Source organism: Cherax quadricarinatus, chromosome 26 (assembly GCF_038502225.1).
Source record: "Cherax quadricarinatus isolate ZL_2023a chromosome 26, ASM3850222v1, whole genome shotgun sequence".
Lineage (NCBI taxonomy): Eukaryota > Metazoa > Arthropoda > Malacostraca > Decapoda > Parastacidae > Cherax > Cherax quadricarinatus.
This window is the reverse complement of record NC_091317.1, coordinates 19,104,339-19,126,487: the sequence shown is the minus strand read 5'-3', so window position 1 is coordinate 19,126,487 and position 22,149 is coordinate 19,104,339. Positions and strand designations below refer to the sequence as shown.

At 39.1% G+C, this 22,149-nt stretch overlaps 1 protein-coding gene across 2 annotated transcripts in view; it reads left to right on the top strand.

Annotated features, from left to right (window-relative positions):
- LOC128691663 (beta-catenin-like protein 1) overlaps positions 1 to 22,149 on the top strand; it is a 245,888-nt gene that overhangs the window by 143,236 nt on the left and 80,503 nt on the right. For both annotated transcript variants that reach the window (XM_070088844.1, XM_070088843.1), the window contains 2 exons: positions 8,550 to 8,753; positions 17,789 to 17,898. In XM_070088844.1, coding sequence (XP_069944945.1) covers positions 8,550 to 8,753; positions 17,789 to 17,898 — 314 coding nt within the window. The remainder of the gene's footprint in view (positions 1 to 8,549; positions 8,754 to 17,788; positions 17,899 to 22,149) is intronic.

Genomic DNA, 22,149 nt, shown 5'->3' with positions numbered 1-22,149 from the left:
GGATAAGGAAGGATGGAAATAACTGGAAAAGGATTGGGAGGAGGGGAAGAGGAGGAATCAAGGCAAGTGGCCCAACCACTTTGGGACATGTGGTACAAAAGTACTGGAGACGTAGATAGAGAGGCTTGACTGATGTCATTGCTTGGCTCACTAGGAGAGGATGGCGAAGGCAGCGGTAGGAGCTGGGATTGTCAGAAGGCAGCAAGCAGGATGAGTTGGTTATGGTCTTAAACCGTTTATTAGTGCGGTATATTGTTTTCGAGAGAGTTGTATCACACTTATGGGAGAGCTGTAGTAGTCTTCGTTGGTTTGGAGGTGGTGGAGTATCTGGTTGTAGGTAGAGTGTTCTTTCTTCGCTTTGGTACGATACAGTGTTGTCTTGGAGATGTTGGATGAGTTCTAGGCGAGTCATGCTTGCAGGGTATAGCCTCATGGTGTAGAATACGAGTCCTTTATGTTTAAAGCATGGTGTTCCAGGTAATCGACGTGAGCTAAGTAGAGAAGACGGTGGTGGAGTAGAGGAAGGTGGTGTTGCTTCCTTTTCAACTTCAGTAGACGAATTAGAAGATGTTTCTGGTGGTAAGGCTTCTGATTGGTTGGATTCAGTGAGAGGTGGTGGCGGTGGAGGCTTCTCATTGGTCGTTGTTGGATTGACGTCACTAGTTGGTGGTGTTGATGGAACTTCTGCAGAAGAGTTGGCGATTAAGTTTTTGGTGAATTTGAGAATTTCTTCAGAAGGTGGAGATGCGGGAAATGTAAATGAAGGCATGTTATTTAATGCAAATAACTCGTTGATGGTAGAGTTAAATGATCCAGGTACAGCCATGTTCTGCATGTGAGCGTATAATAAACAGTAGTGGATCTTGGTTACGTCACATGTTGGAGGAGTGATGACGGTGGAGGCGGGCTGAGTAGATGCTTGAAGTATTCTTGGAGACGACTGTTGAGTAGCTTGTAGAATCTTGGATGTTGTAGATTGAATCTTGGTAATTGCAGCGTATGTAGGAGAGGTTCCAGATGACTTCTTTGTTTCTTCCTTTAGTTTCTTAGAAAGGATATCCTTTCGCACTGGACACTTGGCTGCAAGAGTATGGTGATCACTCTTACAGTTGATGCAAGTGGGAGCATCAGTGGAAGTGCAAGAACGAAAATCGTGTCCTGCAGACCCACAGGTGGAACATATCTTCTTATTCTTCACGTGGCAGTCGGCAGTAGAGTGACTGTACGAGTAACATGTCCAGCAAGGTGTTATGTACGTGAAGCGTTCAGGTTCAATCTGTCGAGGGTTGATGTAGTAGTAAAAGATGGCCAGGCCATCAGACAGTGCTCTGGTCGCCATGGTAACGTCCAGGAATGTGACCTTGAGCATTGAAGAAGCGTTGGGGATCTTCACTACATTGTCAATCTTGGCCCAGGTGTTGAGGTCTTCAAGTGATGTAGTAATTTCCTGGATGGTCATGTTCGTGATCAGCTTGTCAAGACGTTTCATAAACACTGAACGTCTTGCAAGCATGTATGGTGATGTAGAGATGGTAAAGCCTCGGTCTTCTAAGGTCTTCATGGCAGTAGGTGTAAGCACCTTGTCAGCTTCAGTATCATCGAGAAAAGTGACGATGAAAGCTTCTTTCAGTGACGTGATCTTGGAGAACTTTGCGTGAATACAAGTGTTGAGAGAAGCTGCAAGCTCAAGCTTCGTGGCAAAAGAACAACGACGCAATTGTAAAAATGCTAGGCCTGCTTTATACAGCACCGGAAAAAAATGAATATACATTAGGACTTTATCGACCTAAGGAAAGCTTTTGATACAGTAGACCACGGCATCCTACTCCACAAACTTGATCAGTATGGTATGTTGTAAAGGACACAACCTCATCAACAAGACCACTGGATACTGGAGTGACACAGGGAAGTGTCCTTGGTCCCCTGCTCTTCCTCTTGTACATCAATGATCTTCCAAATATATCACCTATTCTCTTTGCCGACGACACGACTTTTGTCATCTTCCACCCTAATCTTGCCTCACTCAACACCATTGTAAACGAAGAGCTAGTAAAAATATCAACCTGAATGACTGCTAATAAACTTAAATTTAATACTGGCAAAACTTTCCATATTATGTTTGGTAACAGAACAGGTGTTGCACAGCTGAGCATTATGATTGGCAACACTCTTGTTGATAAACATAATGAGGGCAAATTCCTGGGCCTGCACCTTGACAGCAACCTGAAATTCAACACCCATATACAAGACAAAAAAAAAAAGTATCCGAAACAGTGGGGATCTTCTCCAAGATACGTTACCACAATCAGCTCTACTCACGCTATACTATTCACTCGTCTATCCCCACCTCACCTATGCTATTTGTGCCTGGGGATTAACAGCAGCAACCCAGTTAAAGCCAATATTAACCCAACAAAAAAGTCGCAGTAAGAATTATCACGCAGTCCAATGCTAGGCAACACTCTCCCTCACCACTCTTCAAAGACCTAAATTTACTTACTGTACAAAACATTCACATCTACTACTGTGCAAACCATACCACGGGTGGGATAGAACCCGCGATCAGAGAGTCTCAAAACTCCAGACCGTCGCGTTAGCCACTGTTAGCACAGTAGTGCCTATGCTAACCTTCCTATGGTGTAGAAATTTACCTAGTTGGACGAATTTTATTGTGCTAGCTGGTCCAGTGGCTAACGCGACGGTCTGGAGTTTTGAGACTGATCGCGGGTTCTATCCCCGCCCGTGGTATGGTTTGTTGGCAATCGTGTCATTACGATTTCGTGAGTCATACTACTGTGCAACCTACATTTACAAAACCATAAATTCTAATATTAACCTGAACTAAAACACTTTTTTGATAGTTGCCACAGGACCCATAGACACAATACCAGATACAAAAATCTGTATGACATTCCTCATGTCGGGATAAATTCCCTGTACATAAAAGGGCCTAAAATCTGGTACTCCCTGCCTGAAAACTCGAGAACTGCAGACTCAACCACCATTTTCAAAATTACCGTTAAAAAACATCTTATGTCCCTAACACACCCCATCATCAGCTAACTATATCAAAACCACCTATTGTCTTTTTTATATCATGAACACATCCAAAACAAAATAAATTTACTCTCGATAACTGTGATTCCCCCTAATTTACACTCACCCAAATGACTGTAAACATAAAATTCCTAATACATATAGTTGTTGTCTAATAAATCTTAAGTTAGTCCTAAGTTTGCCTAAGATACTCTCCCAATATAAGAACTTTAAGACAAACAATGTATCATGCCAAGACTTAACCATTCCCATTACTAAAATTACTAATTGTAATATTGTTACATGTTTTGTACTGCCTCATTATTATAAATCTAATTAATCACTTCCATTACCTAGTATACAATAAGGTATATTAAAATGTACTCCTCTATAACCTGTGTCAATATAGAGTAAGAATTAGGATTAGTTTGGCCGAAATGCCTAGGCATGCTAGTGGCCTTCTTTTCAAATTCAAATTCAAATTCAAATTCAAAGTTTATTCTCTATAAGGATTACAATGTTGAATTTACAGAATTTGGTTATTGTGTGGTTTACATGTAGTTAAATAATGATTACAGAGTGTACCACTAGAACGCCTAGCATGGCTAGGCATTTCGGGCAGACTTAGTTTAATTCTTTATTTTAAAATATTACAAATTATGAGGTAAGTTGGTATTATGGCTAAGTGACTAAATACTAGTTTGTGAGTTTAGCAATGTGAATGCTTTTGTTTTGGCACAGTACATAGTTTCAGTATTGGAGTATCACAGGATTCATTATTTTAAGATTGAGATTAATATTTCTGTTTATGGTCAAATGGGTGAGTGTAAGTGTGAACCACCAGGTGGTATTCGTGTAGTTAGTTGACAGGGTGTATCAGGGAGATAAGATGTTTTATAATGGTAGTTTTGAAGGTGATGAATGTGTCTGCAGTTCTAGAGTTCTCAGGTAGGGTGTTCCAGATTTTAGGGCCTTTGACATATATTGAATTTTTGTAAAGGTTTAGTCGGACACGGGGAATGTCGTAGAGATGTTTGTGTCTGGTGTTATGCCTGTGGGCTCTGTCACAACTATCAAGAAAGCGTTTTAGGTCAAGGTTGATATTGGAGTTTAAGGTCCTGTAGATGTAGATTGCACAGTAATTAATATTTTATAATATGTAAACCACACATTGTAAGCTTTGCAAGGAAATCCTGACGTTATTGGGTTATGCTGGGTTGCTGTCAGCCTCACTGTTATAATAAGGAAAATAATGTATACGGCTGGAAAACATTAGGCACGTTGTTAGGTAAGACACATATGCAACAGTTAGGTATCTTTATTTCGAAACGTTTCGCCTACACAGTAGGCTTCCTCAGTCGTGTACAGAAAAGTTGATAGAAGCAGAAGAGACTTGAAGACGATGTAATCAGTCCATCACCCTTAAAGTTTTGAGGTGGTCAGTCCCTCAGTCTGGAGAAGAGCATTGTTCCAGAGTTTGAAACAATGCTTCCAAACAAAGTTTGGAACAATGCTCTTCTCCAGACTGAGGGACTGACCACCTCAAAACTTTAAGGGTGATGGACTGATTACATCGTCTTCAAGTCTCTTCTGCTTCTATCAACTTTTCTGTACACGACTGAGGAAGCCTACTGTGTAGGCGAAACGTTTCGAAATAAAGATACCTAACTGTTGCATATGTGTCTTACCTAACAATCTGTCGGTATTTTATACCATTTTAATGTTCATTAGGCACGTGTTTTCATAAGACACTTTCTGTACCTGTTCACCCATCAGTCAAATGGGTACCTGGGTGTTAGTCGGCTGGTGTGGGTCGCATCCTGGGACAAAACTGACCTAATTTCCCCAAAATGCTCTGCATAACAAGGGGCTTTTTTTATTTATTTATTTAGTAATTTGAGCATACATACAGAGGTACAAAAAAATACAGGTAAGAGCAGCATGCCAAAGCCACTTGTATGCATAACATTACGGGCTGGCTTAAAATTAACTTAAGATTAACTAAGCAATGATGTAATCAGTGATAAAACATTATTGTAAACAGATAACAATAAAGCACAAATGAGTATTACAAAGACAGGTCATATGGTTGCATGCATTGCTGTACATTCAGTAGAATGGAGTATTCTGTTAGGTAGTGTATTTAAAAAAAATAACAAAGTTAGATTGGGTCTTAGGTTTAACATTTATGTGATATAATTGTGAGAAACATTTAAGATATACAATTTATAAGGTTCAGTTATTCAGTATTTATTTGGTTTTGGGTGAGTAAGTGATCTTTGAGAAGAGACTTGAATTTATAAACAGGTAGTGTTTCTTTTATATTTACAGGTAATGAATTCCAGATTTTAGGGCCTTTTATGTGCATTGAGTTTTTGCATAGCGTGAGATGGACACGAGGAACATCAAAGAGTGATCTGTGCCTTGTGTTATGGTCATGTGTTCTGTTGAGGTTGGCAAGGAGATGTTTGAGGGGAGGGTTAATATCAGAGTTAAGTGTTCTATGTATGTAACAGGTGCAATAATAAGTATGGATGTTTTGTATGGTAAGTAGGTTGAGTGTTTTGAATATTGGTGGAGTGTGTTGCCTGTAGTGAGAATTTGTTATCATTCTAACTGCAGCCTTTTGTTGGGTAATTAGTGTTCTGAGATGGTTAATTGTTGTTGAGCCCCATGCACAAATTCCATAGGTGAGATAGGGGTAAATGAGAGAGTGATATAGGGCCAGGAGGGCTGACTGTGGAACATAGTACCGTATCTTCGATAGTATGCCTACGGTCTTGGAATTTTTCTTAGAAATTTGTTGTATATGTGTATGAAATTTGAGTCTATTATCAAGGTGGATTCCTAAGAATTTTCCCTGTTAGCTTTGTGATAGGTGATCCGTTTATCATTATGTTAAGAGGGACATCTGTAGCTCTGTTACCAAACTGAATGAAGTAGGTTTTGTCAATGTTTAGTGTAAGTTTGTTAGTCCTCATCCAGGTAGATATTTTCTGTAATTCGGTATTTACAGTATTGGCTAGCGTAGTATGTCATTGATGTTAGCTATGGTCTGTATACCTTGTACATGTACTTGTAGTAAATAAAGATATTATTATTATTATTATTATTATTATTATTATTATTATTATTATTATTATTATTATTATTATAATTAAAATTGACCACTCTTTACCTTTCTAGTCTTAAGTAGTCTGTAAGCATTAGGATTAGTCTGTGCGAAATGCCCCGGCATGTTAGTGGCTAGTGGCTTTCTTTGTACCTAACAACACGTATAAAATATAAACGCACATAGTAACCTTTGCAAAGAAATAAATTTTGTCTTGTCTATCTTTGATCTGGCTTCAATCCGGCCGATGCTTGCTGCTGCAGGGGTTCATACGGCCTCGTGGTGTCGTATTCCTTTAATCCAACAATAACAACTCTGTTTTTAATAGAACTTGCAAGAAAAATTAACGTTAAATCATCATGGATGTTGGAGAGCTTCTCTCATTCAAGGTACAGCTCCATTTTAAAGTTCTATTATTTGTGTTGTTGACACTTTCAAAAAGAGGAATTTACAGTTTGGAAGAAAACATAATGATGATAATATCTTGATTTCTACAAGTACATGTACAAGGTATACAGGCCTAGCTGACATCAATGTCCAATGACATACTACTATATAGAAAGCCGCTTGTTATGCAGAGCATTTTGGGCAAATTAGGTCAGTTTTGTCCCAGGATGCGACCCACACCAGCCGACTAACACACTAGTGGCTAGCTGGTCTAGTGGCTAACGCGACGGGCTGGAGTTTTGAGATTATGACCGCGGGTTCAATCCCGGCCGGGGGTATGGTTTGTTTGCAATCGTGTCATTACGATTTCGTGAGTCATGTTGACGGCAGTGAAGGGACTTGAGCTAGAGTTCGTCACGGCCATGCTAGCTGGAGACTCGTCTGTAAAAACTTGCATTTGTGGTCACAGTGGTGCCTGTGCTAACCTTCCTATGGTGTAGAAATATACCTAGTTGGACGAATCTTATTAGTGGCTAGCTGGTCTAGTGGCTAACGCGACGGGCTGGAGTTTTGAGACTCTATGATAGCGGGTTCAATCCCGGCCGGGGTATGGTTTTTTTAACACCCAGGTACCCATTTTATGCTGATGGGTGAACATGGACAGCAAGTGTCTTAAGGAAACGCTACATCATTGAGGGACTATCTGTCTTATTTCCATTGGGGTCCTCAATCTTGTCCCCCAGGATGCGACCTACACCAGTCGACTAACACCCAGGTACCTACTTGCTAGGTGAACAGGACAACAGGTGTAAGGAAACGCGTTGAATGTTTCCACCCCACTTGGCCTCAGCGTGTGAAGGCAGAGCTTTGCCAGCCAGGCCACAGGGCCCCATTCTGTGATATCATTAGTAAGTCAGTAAGTAAGTTTATTTAACTGCAGGTACACATAAGTATAATTATCATGTATAGTGTAAATTACCTAGGATAACCCAAAAAAGTCAGACATTTCCATTCTTTTGAAGAAATCGTAAAAAAAAAAAAAAAACTCCAGGTAAATAATAAGATATTAATTTTTTTTAATATTGTATTCCTTACTGTACTGTGTAAAGTAATTGTAAAATATGAAATGACTAATACATATTCTCTCAATGCTCAGTGGCATCTGACAGAGATCCATTGTGACCTCTGTAATATTTTTTTTGTATTACCACTCACAGGATGAGCATGGAGTGCACAGTAAACTAGCTGCACAGGTGGTACAACTAGCTTGTAGTTTCTTGGATGCTTGTTCTATATTATTTGGCTTTGCAATATATTGGGAAGTAGTTTCCAGGTTTTTGGTGATGTTCATCCATCCTGTTGAAAAATGCTTGATTTCCCTGTATTTTCTACACTAGATCTGGTAGTCTTTTATCCATGGACACCAGAAGATAATGTTCAATGTAACATACACTCTAATGACACATAATAGAAATAATATAATATAATTAAACCTACTCTATAATATGTGTTTTTTGGGGCAGTATTGCTGACTTGATGTGTGAGTTTTTTTTTTTTTTTTTTTTTTTACTGCAGTGAATATTCTACAGCCTTAAGAGAAAGTCAGCTATTGGGCCTAGTTGATGAGTATGACACATGTAACACTGAGGTGTCTTTATTGATGAAATGTTTTACCAGTGCTGCAGACAGTACAAGCAATCTCCTTTATTTGTAATTACTGTTTTGAATTCACCTCCTGATGTATGTTAGTGGCCAGCAAGCTTTTATTTAGATTAAATCACAGTTGAGCTTCTAACTGTTCTTCCTTCACCATTGGTTGTGGGAATTGGCATTGACCCGCCTGTGCATTGATCACATCAGTCTAGTACATGGTTAGTCCTTATGATTTCTTAACTGATAGATATGTATTCCAGAATAGAATTTGTTTATTGCAGTTTTTTTGATAATCTTTGCTGCATCTGCAGCTTCTTTGGAAACTTTTATGACAATTATTTTTCATAAACCAATTCAACAGCCTGAGATGGCAGTGAAACGAGCTCAAGAAGAAGAAGAAGAAGAAAAAGAACGACCTGGGAGGAAGCGAGGAAGGCTGGAATCCAGAGGATTAGGTCCACAGCCACCAACCCCCAACATTGTCCCTACGGTGAATTCTGCACGTACTCGTCAAATTGTGGAAGAAAAGTTACAGCAACTTGAGGAACAGGAGGATCCTGATGAAGTAAGATTTATATATTACAGTATACCATAGTCCGTTTTGCCCTGGTTGTAGGATATTAACAGACCAGACCTACTTGTCAATTTTTTAGCCTCTAAATTGTTGGTTGTGTAAATCAGTGGGATCAGTGATTTAGATCTCTTCATAAATCATAGCACTTTCAAATTTACTGTGAGCAGTAAATTTTGGCTTAGATAAGAGAGAATGGGTCTGCACCATGGGTGTACAAAGTATAAAAAAAATCCTGCTCTAGGCAGTACATGATGACAGCTAGCCTTTGACCATACTTTTTTTTTTTTTTTTTTAAAACATCAGGCACCTCTAGGTCTCCAGGTGTACTCCATCTCCCATGGAGGCAGGGTGACCCAAAAAAGAAACACTTTCACCTTCATTCAACACTTTCACCATCATTCACACATAATCACTGTCTTTGCAGAGGCACTCAGATACAACAGTTTAGATGTCACTCCAAACAGCCAATATCCAAAACTCCTCCTTTACAGTGCAGGCATTGTACTTCCTACCTCCAGGACTCAAGTCTGGCTAACCGGTTTCCCCGAATCCCTTAACAAAATATTACCTTGCTCACATTCCAACAGCTCGTCAGGTCTTAAAAACTATTCGTCTCCATTCACTTCTGTCTAATACAGTATGCACACACATGCCTGCTTCATGTCCAAGCCCCCTTGTGCACAAAACCTCTTTTACCCCCTCCCTCCATCCTTTCCTAGGACGACCCATATCCCTCCTCCCCTCCACTACACATACACACTCCGAGTCATTGTGTTTTCCTCCATCCTCTCTAAATGACCAAACTACCTTCTCAACCCATTTTCAGTAATATTTTAGTAACTCCACACCTCCTCCTAATTTCAACACTACGAATTCTCTGCATAATATTTACATCACACATTGCCCTTAGAAGCAGCGTCTCCATTGCCTCCAGCTTCCTTCTTGCTGCAGCATTTACAACCCATTCTTCAGTTGGTACCACTATACTCACGTACATTCCCTTCTTTGCCTTGATAGATAATGTTTTTTGTCTCTACAGATTCCTCAGTGCACCACTCACCTTTTTTTCCTTCAAAAATTCTATGGTTACCCTCATCCTTCGTAAACCCATACGCTGACAAGTCTACCCTCAAATATCCTAACACATTCACTTCTTCCATACTCCCACCATACTGTTTGGGTTAAAATAATGAGTAGGTAGTAGGTTGGTAGACAGCAACCACCCAGGGAAGTACTACCATCCTGCCAGATGACTGTGAAACAAAAACCTGTAACTGTTTTGCATGATGGTAGGATTGCTGGTTTCTTTTTCTGTCTCATAAACACGCTAGATAACAGGGATATCTTGCTACTCCTACTTACACTTTGGTCACACTTCACAGACACGCACATGCATATATATATACATACATCTAGGTTTTTCTCCTTTTTCTAAATAGCTCTTGTTCTTCTTTATTTCTTCTATTGTCCATGGGGAAGTGGAAAAGAATCTTTCCTCCGTAAGCCATGCGTGTCGTATGAGGCGACTAAAATGCCGGGAGCAATGGGCTAGTAACCCCTTCTCCTGTAGACATTTACTAAAAAAGAGAAGAAGAAAAACTTTATAAAACTGGGATGCTTAAATGTGCGTGGATGTAGTGCGGATGACAAGAAACAGATGATTGCTGATGTTATGAATGAAAAGAAGTTGGATGTCCTGGCCCTAAGCGAAACAAAGCTGAAGGGGGTAGGAGAGTTTCAGTGGGGGGAAATAAATGGGATTAAATCTGGAGTATCTGAGAGAGTTAGAGCAAAGGAAGGGGTAGCAGTAATGTTAAATGATCAGTTATGGAAGGAGAAAAGAGAATATGAATGTGTAAATTCAAGAATTATGTGGATTAAAGTAAAGGTTGGATGCGAGAAGTGGGTCATAATAAGCGTGTATGCACCTGGAGAAGAGAGGAATGCAGAGGAGAGAGAGAGAGATTTTGGGAGATGTTAAGTGAATGTATAGGAGCCTTTGAACCAAGTGAGAGAGTAATTGTGGTAGGGGACCTGAATGCTAAAGTAGGAGAAACTTTTAGAGAGGGTGTGGTAGGTAAGTTTGGGGTGCCAGATGTAAATGATAATGGGAGCCCTTTGATTGAACTTTGTATAGAAAGGGGTTTAGTTATAGGTAATACATATTTTAAGAAAAAGAGGATAAATAAGTATACAAGATATGATGTAGGGCGAAATGACAGTAGTTTGTTGGATTATGTATTGGTAGATAAAAGACTGTTGAGTAGACTTCAGGATGTACATGTTTATAGAGGGGCCACAGATATATCAGATCACTTTCTAGTTGTAGCTACACTGAGAGTAAAAGGTAGATGGGATACAAGGAGAATAGAAGCATCAGGGAAGAGAGAGGTGAAGGTTTATAAACTAAAAGAGGAGGCAGTTAGGGTAAGATATAAACAGCTATTGGAGGATAGATGGGCTAATGAGAGCATAGGCAATGGGGTCGAAGAGGTATGGGGTAGGTTTAAAAATGTAGTGTTAGAGTGTTCAGCAGAAGTTTGTGGTTACAGGAAAGTGGGTGCAGGAGGGAAGAGGAGCGATTGGTGGAATGATGATGTAAAGAGAGTAGTAAGGGAGAGAAAGTTAGCATATGAGAAGTTTTTACAAAGTAGAAGTGATGCAAGGAGGGAAGAGTATATGGAGAAAAAGAGAGAGGTTAAGAGAGTGGTGAAGCAATGTAAAAAGAGAGCAAATGAGAGAGTGGGTGAGATGTTATCAACAAATTTTGTTGAAAATAAGAAAAAGTTTTGGAGTGAGATTAACAAGTTAAGAAAGCCTAGAGAACAAATGGATTTGTCAGTTAAAAATAGGAGAGGAGAGTTATTAAATGGAGAGTTAGAGGTATTGGGAAGATGGAGGGAATATTTTGAGGAATTGTTAAATGTTGATGAAGATAGGGAAGCTGTGATTTCGTGTATAGGGCAAGGAGGAATAACATCTTGTAGGAGTGAGGAAGAGCCAGTTGTGAGTGTGTGGGAAGTTTGTGAGGCAGTAGGTAAAATGAAAGGGGGTAAGGCAGCTGGGATTGATGGGATAAAGATAGAAATGTTAAAAGCAGGTGGGGATATAGTTTTGGAGTGGTTGGTGCAATTATTTAATAAATGTATGGAAGAGGGTAAGGTACCTAGGGATTGGCAGAGAGCATGCATAGTTCCTTTGTATAAAGGCAAAGGGGATAAAAGAGAGTGCAAAAATTATAGGGGGATAAGTCTGTTGAGTATACCTGGTAAAGTGTATGGTAGAGTTATAATTGAAAGAATTAAGAGTAAGACGGAGAATAGGATAGCAGATGAACAAGGAGGCTTTAGGAAAGGTAGGGGGTGTGTGGACCAGGTGTTTACAGTGAAACATATAAGTGAACAGTATTTAGATAAGGCTAAAGAGGTCTTTGTGGCATTTATGGATTTGGAAAAGGCGTATGACAGGGTGGATAGGGGGGCAATGTGGCAGATGTTGCAAGTGTATGGTGTAGGAGGTAGGTTACTGAAAGCAGTGAAGAGTTTTTACGAGGATAGTGAGGCTCAAGTTAGAGTATGTAGGAAAGAGGGAAATTTTTTCCCAGTAAAAGTAGGCCTTAGACAAGGATGTGTGATGTCACCGTGGTTGTTTAATATATTTATAGATGGGGTTGTAAGAGAAGTAAATGCGAGGGTCTTGGCAAGAGGCGTGGAGTTAAAAGATAAAGAATCACACACAAAGTGGGAGTTGTCACAGCTGCTCTTTGCTGATGACACTGTGCTCTTGGGAGATTCTGAAGAGAAGTTGCAGAGATTGGTGGATGAATTTGGTAGGGTGTGCAAAAGAAGAAAATTAAAGGTGAATACAGGAAAGAGTAAGGTTATGAGGATAACAAAAAGATTAGGTGATGAAAGATTGAATATCAGATTGGAGGGAGAGAGTATGGAGGAGGTGAAAGTATTCAGATATTTGGGAGTGGACGTGTCAGCAGATGGGTCTATGAAAGATGAGGTGAATCATAGAATTGATGAGGGAAAAAGAGTGAGTGGTGCACTTAGGAGTCTGTGGAGACAAAGAACTTTGTCCTTGGAGGCAAAGAGGGGAATGTATGAGAGTATAGTTTTACCAACCCTCTTATATGGGTGTGAAGCATGGGTGATGAATGTTGCAGCGAGGAGAAGGCTGGAGGCAGTGGAGATGTCATGTCTGAGGGCAATGTGTGGTGTGAATATAATGCAGAGAATTCGTAGTTTGGAAGTTAGGAGGAGGTGCGGGATTACCAAAACTGTTATCCACAGGGCTGAGGAAGGGTTGTTGAGGTGGTTCGGACATGTAGAGAGAATGGAGCGAAACAGAATGACTTCAAGAGTGTATCAGTCTGTAGTGGAAGGAAGGCGGGGTAGGGGTCGGCCTAGGAAAGGTTGGAGGGAGGGGGTAAAGGAGGTTTTGTGTGCGAGGGGCTTGGATTTCCAGCAGGCATGCATGAGCGTGTTTGATAGGAGTGAATGGAGACAAATGGTTTTTAATACTTGACGTGCTGTTGGAGTGTGAGCAAAGTAACATTTATGAAGGGATTCAGGGGAAACCGGCAGGCCGGACTTGAGTCCTGGAGATGGGAAGTACAGTGTCTGCACTCTGAAGGAGGGGTGTTAATGTTGCAGTTTAAAAACTGTAGTGTAAAGCACCCTTCTGGCAAGACAGTGATGGAGTGAATGATGGTGAAAGTTTTTCTTTTTCGGGCCACCCTGCCTTGGTGGGAATCGGCCAGTGTGATAAAAAATAATAATAAAAATTTTTTTTAGGGTCTTTTTCATTGTTTTACTTGCAGTTTCTTGGTGGCAATAGATAAACTAAAAGACATAATAGTGAAATGGAGAAGATTTTGGTCAGTTTAAGAAATAGGCACTGAATTGGCAAGAATGGACAATTTCAGGCGATTTTTCTGTGGAAGGGTTGGGCATTTTCCCAGGGTAACTTTTGAGGGGAGTTTTACTAGGTCTTTTTCAATTATTGGGACAGCCTAAATTATAAATTAGCATTCTTGGTTATGGTTTATTAAATGAAAAATAGGGATAACATTGATTTTTTGTGTGTGACAATGGATTCAACTTAATTGGCATTTATATAGGAGAGGCCCAAATACGTACATGATTAACCCTTTGACTGTTTTGGTCGTATATATACGTGTTACGAGCCAATGTGTTTGACGTATATATACTCAAAAATTCTAGCAGCTTCAAATCAAGCGGGACAAAGCTGGTAGGCCCACATGTGAGAGAATGGGTCTGTGTGGTCAGTGTGCACTGTATAAAAAAAATCCTGCAGCACGCAGTGGATTAAAACGCTGACTTTGAGGTGTATTTTCATATAGTATTTATGGTTGTATTCTCGTTTTCGTTTTCTCATATGATAGAATGGAAAACATATTACAGAAATAAAGATGATTTTGATTGGTTTTACTATGAAAAGGACCTTGAAATGGAGCTCAAAGTAGGGGAAATGTTTGATTTTTACAGATGCTCAAGAGTAAACAAATGATGTCATTTTCCAATAAATGTCCAACTAGCCATTCTGATATGCAGTCATGAATGGATTGACATTATTTATACATTTATTACAATATTGCAGTAGTCTGCATAACAGCAAATCTTCTATTTTTTGTTTGAATAAAAATTAAAAATAGAAAGCAAGAGTAATATATCAGAGGGGCCTGGAAACATGACTGATGAACAAAGAAAATGTTATTTTAGAGCCAGGAATGTCTGCATTGTTCATTCTGGACCCTATTTTGAAATTGGTATATTTTTTAATTTGCGTGAAATTGGCCAAATTGCCAATTTCTGACCACTTTATTGGGTAGTTGAAATTGGTAAATGGGCAGTTTCTTGTACTTAATCGATAGAAAAAATGGAGTTCTAAAGAAATAGCTATGAGTTTGGTCGACTGGAGCAAGGGAATTAGCCGAAATGGCACCAAAAGTACGAAAATTTTGTACTTTTTGTGCCATTACCATCGGGAAATGATTCTCTGTCATTTCATAAGAAAAATAATATTTTTTTTTTTTTCAAATATTTTGTGACACCAGGAGACACCTCAGGATTTGGGGTTGTGACAGTCAAAGGGTTAATAAATGGAGAGGAGGTTTCTTTATTGCCTGGATTGCCTACAGTTCCAGATTTTTGGACCTTTGATTTGCATAGAGTTCCTGAACAAGTTGAGTCGTACACATGGAATATCAAAGACATACTTGTTCTTTATGTTCTGTTGCAGCTCTTTAAATAGATTGTAAGCATTGGATTAATGTTCGAATTAAGAGTCCTGTAGACATTGCATGCACCCTTGAATAAGGCTGTGTGTTTGTTGTCTGAAGGTTGGATGAACAATTATTCTGAAAGTTGATTTTTGCTAAAGTATCAACAGGTTTAAGGCAATTAGCTGTTGTTGATCCCCAAGCATATGTACATAGGTGAGGTATGGATAAATTGGAGAGCAGTACAACATGAGCAGTATTTTTTTTTTTTCAACAAACCGGCTGTATCCCACCAAGGCAAGGTGGCCCAAAAAGAAAAACGAAAGTTTTTCTTTTTAAATTTAGTAATTTGTACAGGAGAAGGGGTTACTAGCCCCTTGCTCCTGGCATTTTAGTCGCCTCTTACGACATGCATGGCTTATGGAGGAAGAATTCTGTTCCACTTCCCCATAGAGATAAGAGGAAATAAACAAGAACAAGAACTAGAAAGAAAATAGAAGAAAATCCAGAGGGCTCTGTATATATGCTTGTACTTGTATGTGTAGTGTGACCTAAGTGTAAGTAGAAGTAGCAAGACGTACCTGTAATCTTGCATATTTTTGAGACAGACAAAAGACACCAGCAATCCTACCATCATGTAAAACAATTACAGGCTTTCGTTTTACACTCACTTGGCAGGATGCTAGTACCTCCCTGTGTGGTTGCTGTCTACCAGCCTACTACCTAGATGTTTATGGAATGTAATTACATATTTTTGAGAGATTGTCCACTTTTTTGGAAATTTTTAGAAATATTCTGGATGTGTGTGTTGAATTTTACTTTTATGTCCAGATGTATTCCCAAGGATTTACCCTTATCTTGCCTTTTTATTGGCAAATTGTTTACCTTTATGTTTAATTGAACTTTTTTTTTTGTTCTCATTCATTGTATAGAAGTCTTTATCAGTATTGAGTATGAGTTTGTTAGTTGTAATTATAATACTCAGGGAGCTGATGGAGGTCCTGGCTAGCCTTACGCTAACTACCTTTATGATGAGTTGTAGGCTTGTCTGTGATTTGTCAAACTATGAGATGCAACTTTTCACCCTTCCACACCCATTAAGAAGACAGATGGCATTTTGTTACTGATGGGGAGGACATGAACAGTTGTGCTATCTCTATTAACATTGCCTCAGGTGCAAGCTCCTTTTTATGAAATGTTATTTTTGGAACTTTCTGAGCATTATCTTGTGTCTGCAGTTTATGTCCATTGTTTGGACTCTGTACTTAATGAACACACATTATGGACTTACTTTTTAATCATTTTTTTTTAACACATCGGCCGTTTCACACCAAGGCAGGGTGGCCCAAAAAATAAAAACTTTCATCATCATTCATTCCATTACTGTCTTGCCAGAGGCATGCTTACACTACAATTATAAAACTGCAACATTAACACCCCTCCTTCAGAGTGCCAGCACTGTACATTCCATCTCCAGGAATCAAGCCCGTCCTGCCAGTTTCCCCTGAATCCCTTCATAAATGTTACCTTGCTTACACTCCAACAGCACATCAAGTCCTAAAAACCATTTGTCTCCATTTGCTCCTATCCAACACACTCATGCATGCTTGCTGGAAGTCCAAGCCCCTTGCACACAAAACATCCTTTACCTCCTCCCTCCAACCTTTCCTAGGAAAACCCCTACCCCGTCTTTCCTCCACTACAGATTTATACACTCTCAAACTCATTCTATTTTGTTCCACCCTCTCTACATGTCCAAACCATCTCAATAACCCCTCCTCAGCCCTCTGGATAATAGTTTTGGTAACCCCGCACCTCCTCCTAATCTCCAAACTTCGGATTCTCTGCATTATGTTTGAATATGTATACTGTAGTCTGAGAGAGATGTTAGCACTAGGTTGTGTGATGCTGGACTGTGGTGAAAAAAAAAACAATTGCAGAGAGGAGCTTTGTTTAGATGTTTCACCTTTGGAACAGGCTTTTTCAGTCAATGAATGAAGAAGCCTGTATTTTTTAAAAGTTTTTAATAATTTTTAATTTAACAAAGAGTAATAATTTTCATTTTATGTGATTCACATGCATAGAATTAAAATTTAGATTTGTGTCAATTGATTATATAAATATTGTAATTTGTTAATACAAAGCACTATATTACCCATATGAGTTTAGCCTTTTTTGTGATGCATTTGCACTTCTTGCAAGAAAATTATTGAATGAATGTTTGTGAATGAGTTTCTTTTTTGGGTGGTTGGGGGGGCACTCTATTTTATTGGGAAATGGCTGATTATGTTAAGAAGAGTAGAAATTTTCAAGAGGAAACTGGACAGCTCTCTGCAAAATGTGCCAGATTAGCAAGGTTGTGATGGTTATATAGGCCTGGTTGACCTGCAGTCAAGAAAGTAGTTTAATCTTGGGTTGGGCTTTGAGAAGTAGAAAAATCTTTGAAACTACTCACAGATATTTTTCAAAATAATGCAAAGATTAATACTATATATAATGCACAGTACTGTACAGTATATAATTTGTTCTTGCAGTCATAATGCCATAATTCAAATATTTCTAATGGTAATTTCTTATACGTATATGTCAGATATATTTATTTTATTATATAACATTATTGAGTACAATATATATAATATTAATTGGTATAAATATGTTTTGAATGAACCAGGACTACTTAGACATTGTAATTGAAAGAAGGTGTCATGATTTGTTTACCAAAATTTTTTAATTATACAGTATAAGATAATTGTTTCTTCATGTCAACTTCAATAAGGCCGAGGGTCCTCTGGATGAATCAAAACTCAAGAAGATGATTCTTGGATTTGAGAAAAGAGTATTGAAAAACCAGGAGCTTCGAATAAAATTTCCTGATGATCCAAGGAAGTGAGTAATAATTTTTGTAAAGTGATTTAAATTGGATTATTACCTATTCCTCTAAAGGCAGGATTGCCTATGGTTTTCCAGTGTTCTTTTAACTATTTCAGTGAATCTGCTCTAATTTGGTTAATTCTGCTTATGTATCTATATACGATAAAAGTGAAGATTTGCACAAATAATCCATGCTTTTTAAAGGAAACTTGACATTTTGGTTTGTCTTGGACCATTATCTAGTCACAACTAAGTGAGAAAATGGGGAGAAAACCAGAAGACATGTCAGAAAAGGGGCAGCAGCAGCAACATCATGATGTGGCAGCAAACAGAGAAAACGAGTAGCAACTTAATGAGATAGAACAACTAGAGAACACATCCTGTGAGGGGACACACAAAGAAATGAGACATGAGGAGCACTGCTAGGCCTACTCCATACTAAGTAGAGAGAAGAAGCAAGTTAGGAGAGAGTAAAACAACATCAAAGATAAATAAATGAAATATTTAACAGGTAGTAGGTTGGTAGACAGCAACCACCCAGGGAGGTACTACTATCCTGCCAAGTGAGTGTGAAACAGAAACCTGTAACTGTTTTACATGATGGTAGAATTGCTGGTGTCCCTTTTTCTGTCTCATAAACATGCTGGATAACAGGTATATCTTGCTACTTCTACTTACACTTAGGCCACACTACACAGGCATGCACATGCATATATATATATATACACACATCTAGGTTTTTCTTCTTTTTTTCTTAATAGCTCTTGTTCTTCTTTATTTCCTCTATTCTCCATGGGGAAGTGGAAAAGAATCTTTCCTCCGTATGAGGCAACTAAAATGCCATTAGCAATAGGCTAGTAACCCCTTCTGTAGAAAATACTAAAAAAGAGAAGAAAAACTTTATAAAACTGGGATGTTTGAATATGCATGGATGTAGTGTGGATGATAAGAAAGAGATGATTGCTAATGTTATCAGTGAAAAGAAGTTGGATGTCCTAGTTTTAAGTGAAACAAAACTCTGAGAGAGTTAGAGCTAAGGAAGGGGTAGAAAAATGTTGAAGGATCAGTTATGGAAGGAGAAGAGGGAATATAAATGTATAAATTCAAGGATTATGTAGATTAAAATGAGAGTTGGATGCAAAAAGTGGGTAATAATAAGTGTATGCACCTGGAAAAGAGAGGAGTGTATATGAGAGAGAGAGAGATTTTGGGAGATAAGCAAGCGTGTAGGAAATTTTGAATGAAGTGAAAGTGTAATTGTGGTAGGGGAACTATATGCAAAAGTAGGAGAAACATTTAAAGAGGGTGCCAGGTGTAAATGATAATGGGGTCCTTTGATTGAACTTTGTATAGAAAGGGGTTTGGTTATGGGTAATACATATTTCAAGAAAAAAAGAGGATAAATAAGTATACAAGATATGATGCAGGGCGTAATGACGGTAATTTGTTGGACTACGTAGTGGTAGATAAAAGACTGTTGGGTTGACTTCAAGATGTACATGTTTATAGAAGGGCCACAAATATATCAGATCACTTTTTAGTTGTAGCTACAGTGAGTGTAAAAGGTAGATGGGATACAAGGAATATGGAAGCTTAAAGGCTAAAGGAGGAGGCAGTTTGGGTAAGATGTAAACAAAAAACATTGGGGTTGAAGATGTATGGGGTAGGTTTAAGAATGTAGTGTTAGTGTTCAGCTGAAGTTTGTGGTCACAGGAAAGTGGGTGCCAGAGGAAAGAAGGGCAATTGGTGGAATGATGATGTAAAGAGAGTAGTAAGAGAGAAAAAGTTAGAATATGAGAGATTTTTACAAAGTAGAAGTGATTCAAGGAGGGAGGAGTATATAGAGAGGAAAAGAGAGGTTAAGAGTGGTGAAACAATGTAAAAAGAGAGCAAATGAGAGTGGGTGAGATGTTATCAACATATTTTGTTGAAAATAAAAAAGTTTTGGAGATTAGTTGAAGAAGCCTAGGGAACAAATAGATTTGATTGTTAAAAATAGAAGAGGAGAGTTATTAAGTGGAGAGTTAGAGGTATCGGGAAGATAGAGGGAATATTTTGAGGAATTGTTAAATGTTGATGAAGATAGGGAAGCTGTGATTTCATGTATAGGGCAAGGAGGAATAACATCTTGTAGGAGTGAGGAGGAGCAAGTTGTGAGTATGGGGAAAGTTTGTGAGGTAGTAGGTAGAATGAAAGGGGTAAGCAGCTGGGATTGATGGGACAAAGATAGAAATGTTAAAAGCAGGTGGGGATATAATTTTGGAGTTGTTGGTGCTTTTATTTAATAAATGTATGGAAGAGGGAAAGCATGCATAGTTCCTTTGTATAAAGGCAAAGTGGACAAAAGAGAAAGCAGAAATTATAGGGGAAGAAGTCTGTTGAGTATACCTGGTAAAGTGTATGGGAGAGTTATTATTGAAAGAATTAGGAGTAAGATGTAGAGTAGGATAGCAGATGAGCAAGGAGGTTTTAGGAAGGGTAGGGGGTGTGTAGACAGTGTTTACAGTGAAACATATAGGTGAACAGTATCATGATAAGAGTAAAGAGGTTTTTGTGGCATTTATGGATTTGGAAAAAGCGTATGACAGGGTGGCTAGGGAGGACATGCGGCAGGTGTTGCAAATGTGTGGAATAGGAGGTAGGTTAATGAAAACAGTGAAAAGCTTTTACGAGGATAGTGAGGCTCAGGTTAGTTTGTAGGAGAGAGGGAGATTATTTCCCAGTAAAAGTAGGCCTTAGACAAGGATGTGTGATGTCACCATGGTTGTTCAATATATTTTTAGATGGTGTTGTGAATGCTTGGGTGGTGGCAAGTGGTTTGGCAAGTGGGGGTTGTCACACTTTCTCTTTGCTGATGACACTGTGCTTTTGGGAATTTTGAAGAGAAGCTGCAGAGGCTGGTGGATGAGTTTATAAGGGTATGTAAAAGAAGAAAATTGAAAGTGAATATAAAAAACAGTAGGGTGATAAAAAAAAATTAGGTAACGAGAAATTGTATACGAGGTTGGAGGGAGAGATTATGGAGGAGGTGAATGTATTCAGATATTTAGGAGTGGACATGTCAGCAGATGGGTTTACGAAAGATGAGTTGAATCATAGAAGTGACAAAGGGAAAAGGCGAGTGGTGCACTGAGGAGTCTGTGGAGACATAGAACTTTGTCCATGGAAGCAAAGAGGGGAATGTATGAAAGCATAGTTATACTAACCCTCTTATATGGGTGCGAAGCATGGGTGGTGAATGTTGCAACAAGGAGAAGGCGGAGGCAGTGGAGATGTTGTGTCTGAGGGCAATGTGTGGTATGAATATAATGCAGAGAATTTGTTTAAAAATTAGGAGGAGGTGCGGGTTTTTTTTTTCCCCAACAAACCGGCCATATCCCACCAAGGCAGGGTGGCCCAAAGAGAAAAACGAAAGTTTCTTTCTAAATTTAGTAATATATACAGGAGAAGGGGTTACTAGCCCCTTGCTCCCGGCATTTTAGTCGCTTCTTACAACATGAATAGCTTATGGAGGAAGAATTCTGTTCCACTTCCCCATGGAGGTAAGAGGAAATAAACAAGAACAAGAACTAGAAAGAAAATAGAAGAAAACTCAGAGGGGTGTGTATATATATGTTTGTACATGTATGTGTAGTGTGACCTAAGTGTAAGTAGAAGTAGCAAGACGTACCTGAAATCTTGCATGTGTATGAGACAGAAAAAAAAGACACCAGCAATCCTACCATCGTGTAAAACAATTACAGGCTTCCGTTTTACACTCACTTGGCAGGATGGTAGTACCTCCCTGGGCGGTTGCTGTCTACCAACCTACTACCTAGGAGATGTGGGATTACCAACACTGTTATCTAGAGGGCTGAGGAGGGGTTGTTGAGGGTTCAGACATGTAGAGAGGGTGGAACAAAATAGAATGAGTTCGAGAGTGTGTAAATCTGTAGTGGAGGGAAGGTGGAGTAGAGGTCGGCTTAGGAAAGGTTGGAGAGAGGGGGTAAAGGAGGTTTTGTGTGTGAAGGGCTTGGACTTCCAGCAAGCATGCGTGAACATGTTTGATAGGAGCGAATTTAGACAGATGGTTTTTAGGACTTGACATGCTGTTGGAGTGTGAGAAAGGTAATATTTACGAAGGGATTCAAGGAAACTCGCAGACCAGACTTGGGTCCTGGAGATGGGAAGTACAGTGCCTGCACCCTGACGGAGGGGTATTAATGTTACAGTTTTATAATTGTAGTGTAAGCATGCCTCTGGCATGACAGTGATGGAGTGTATGAT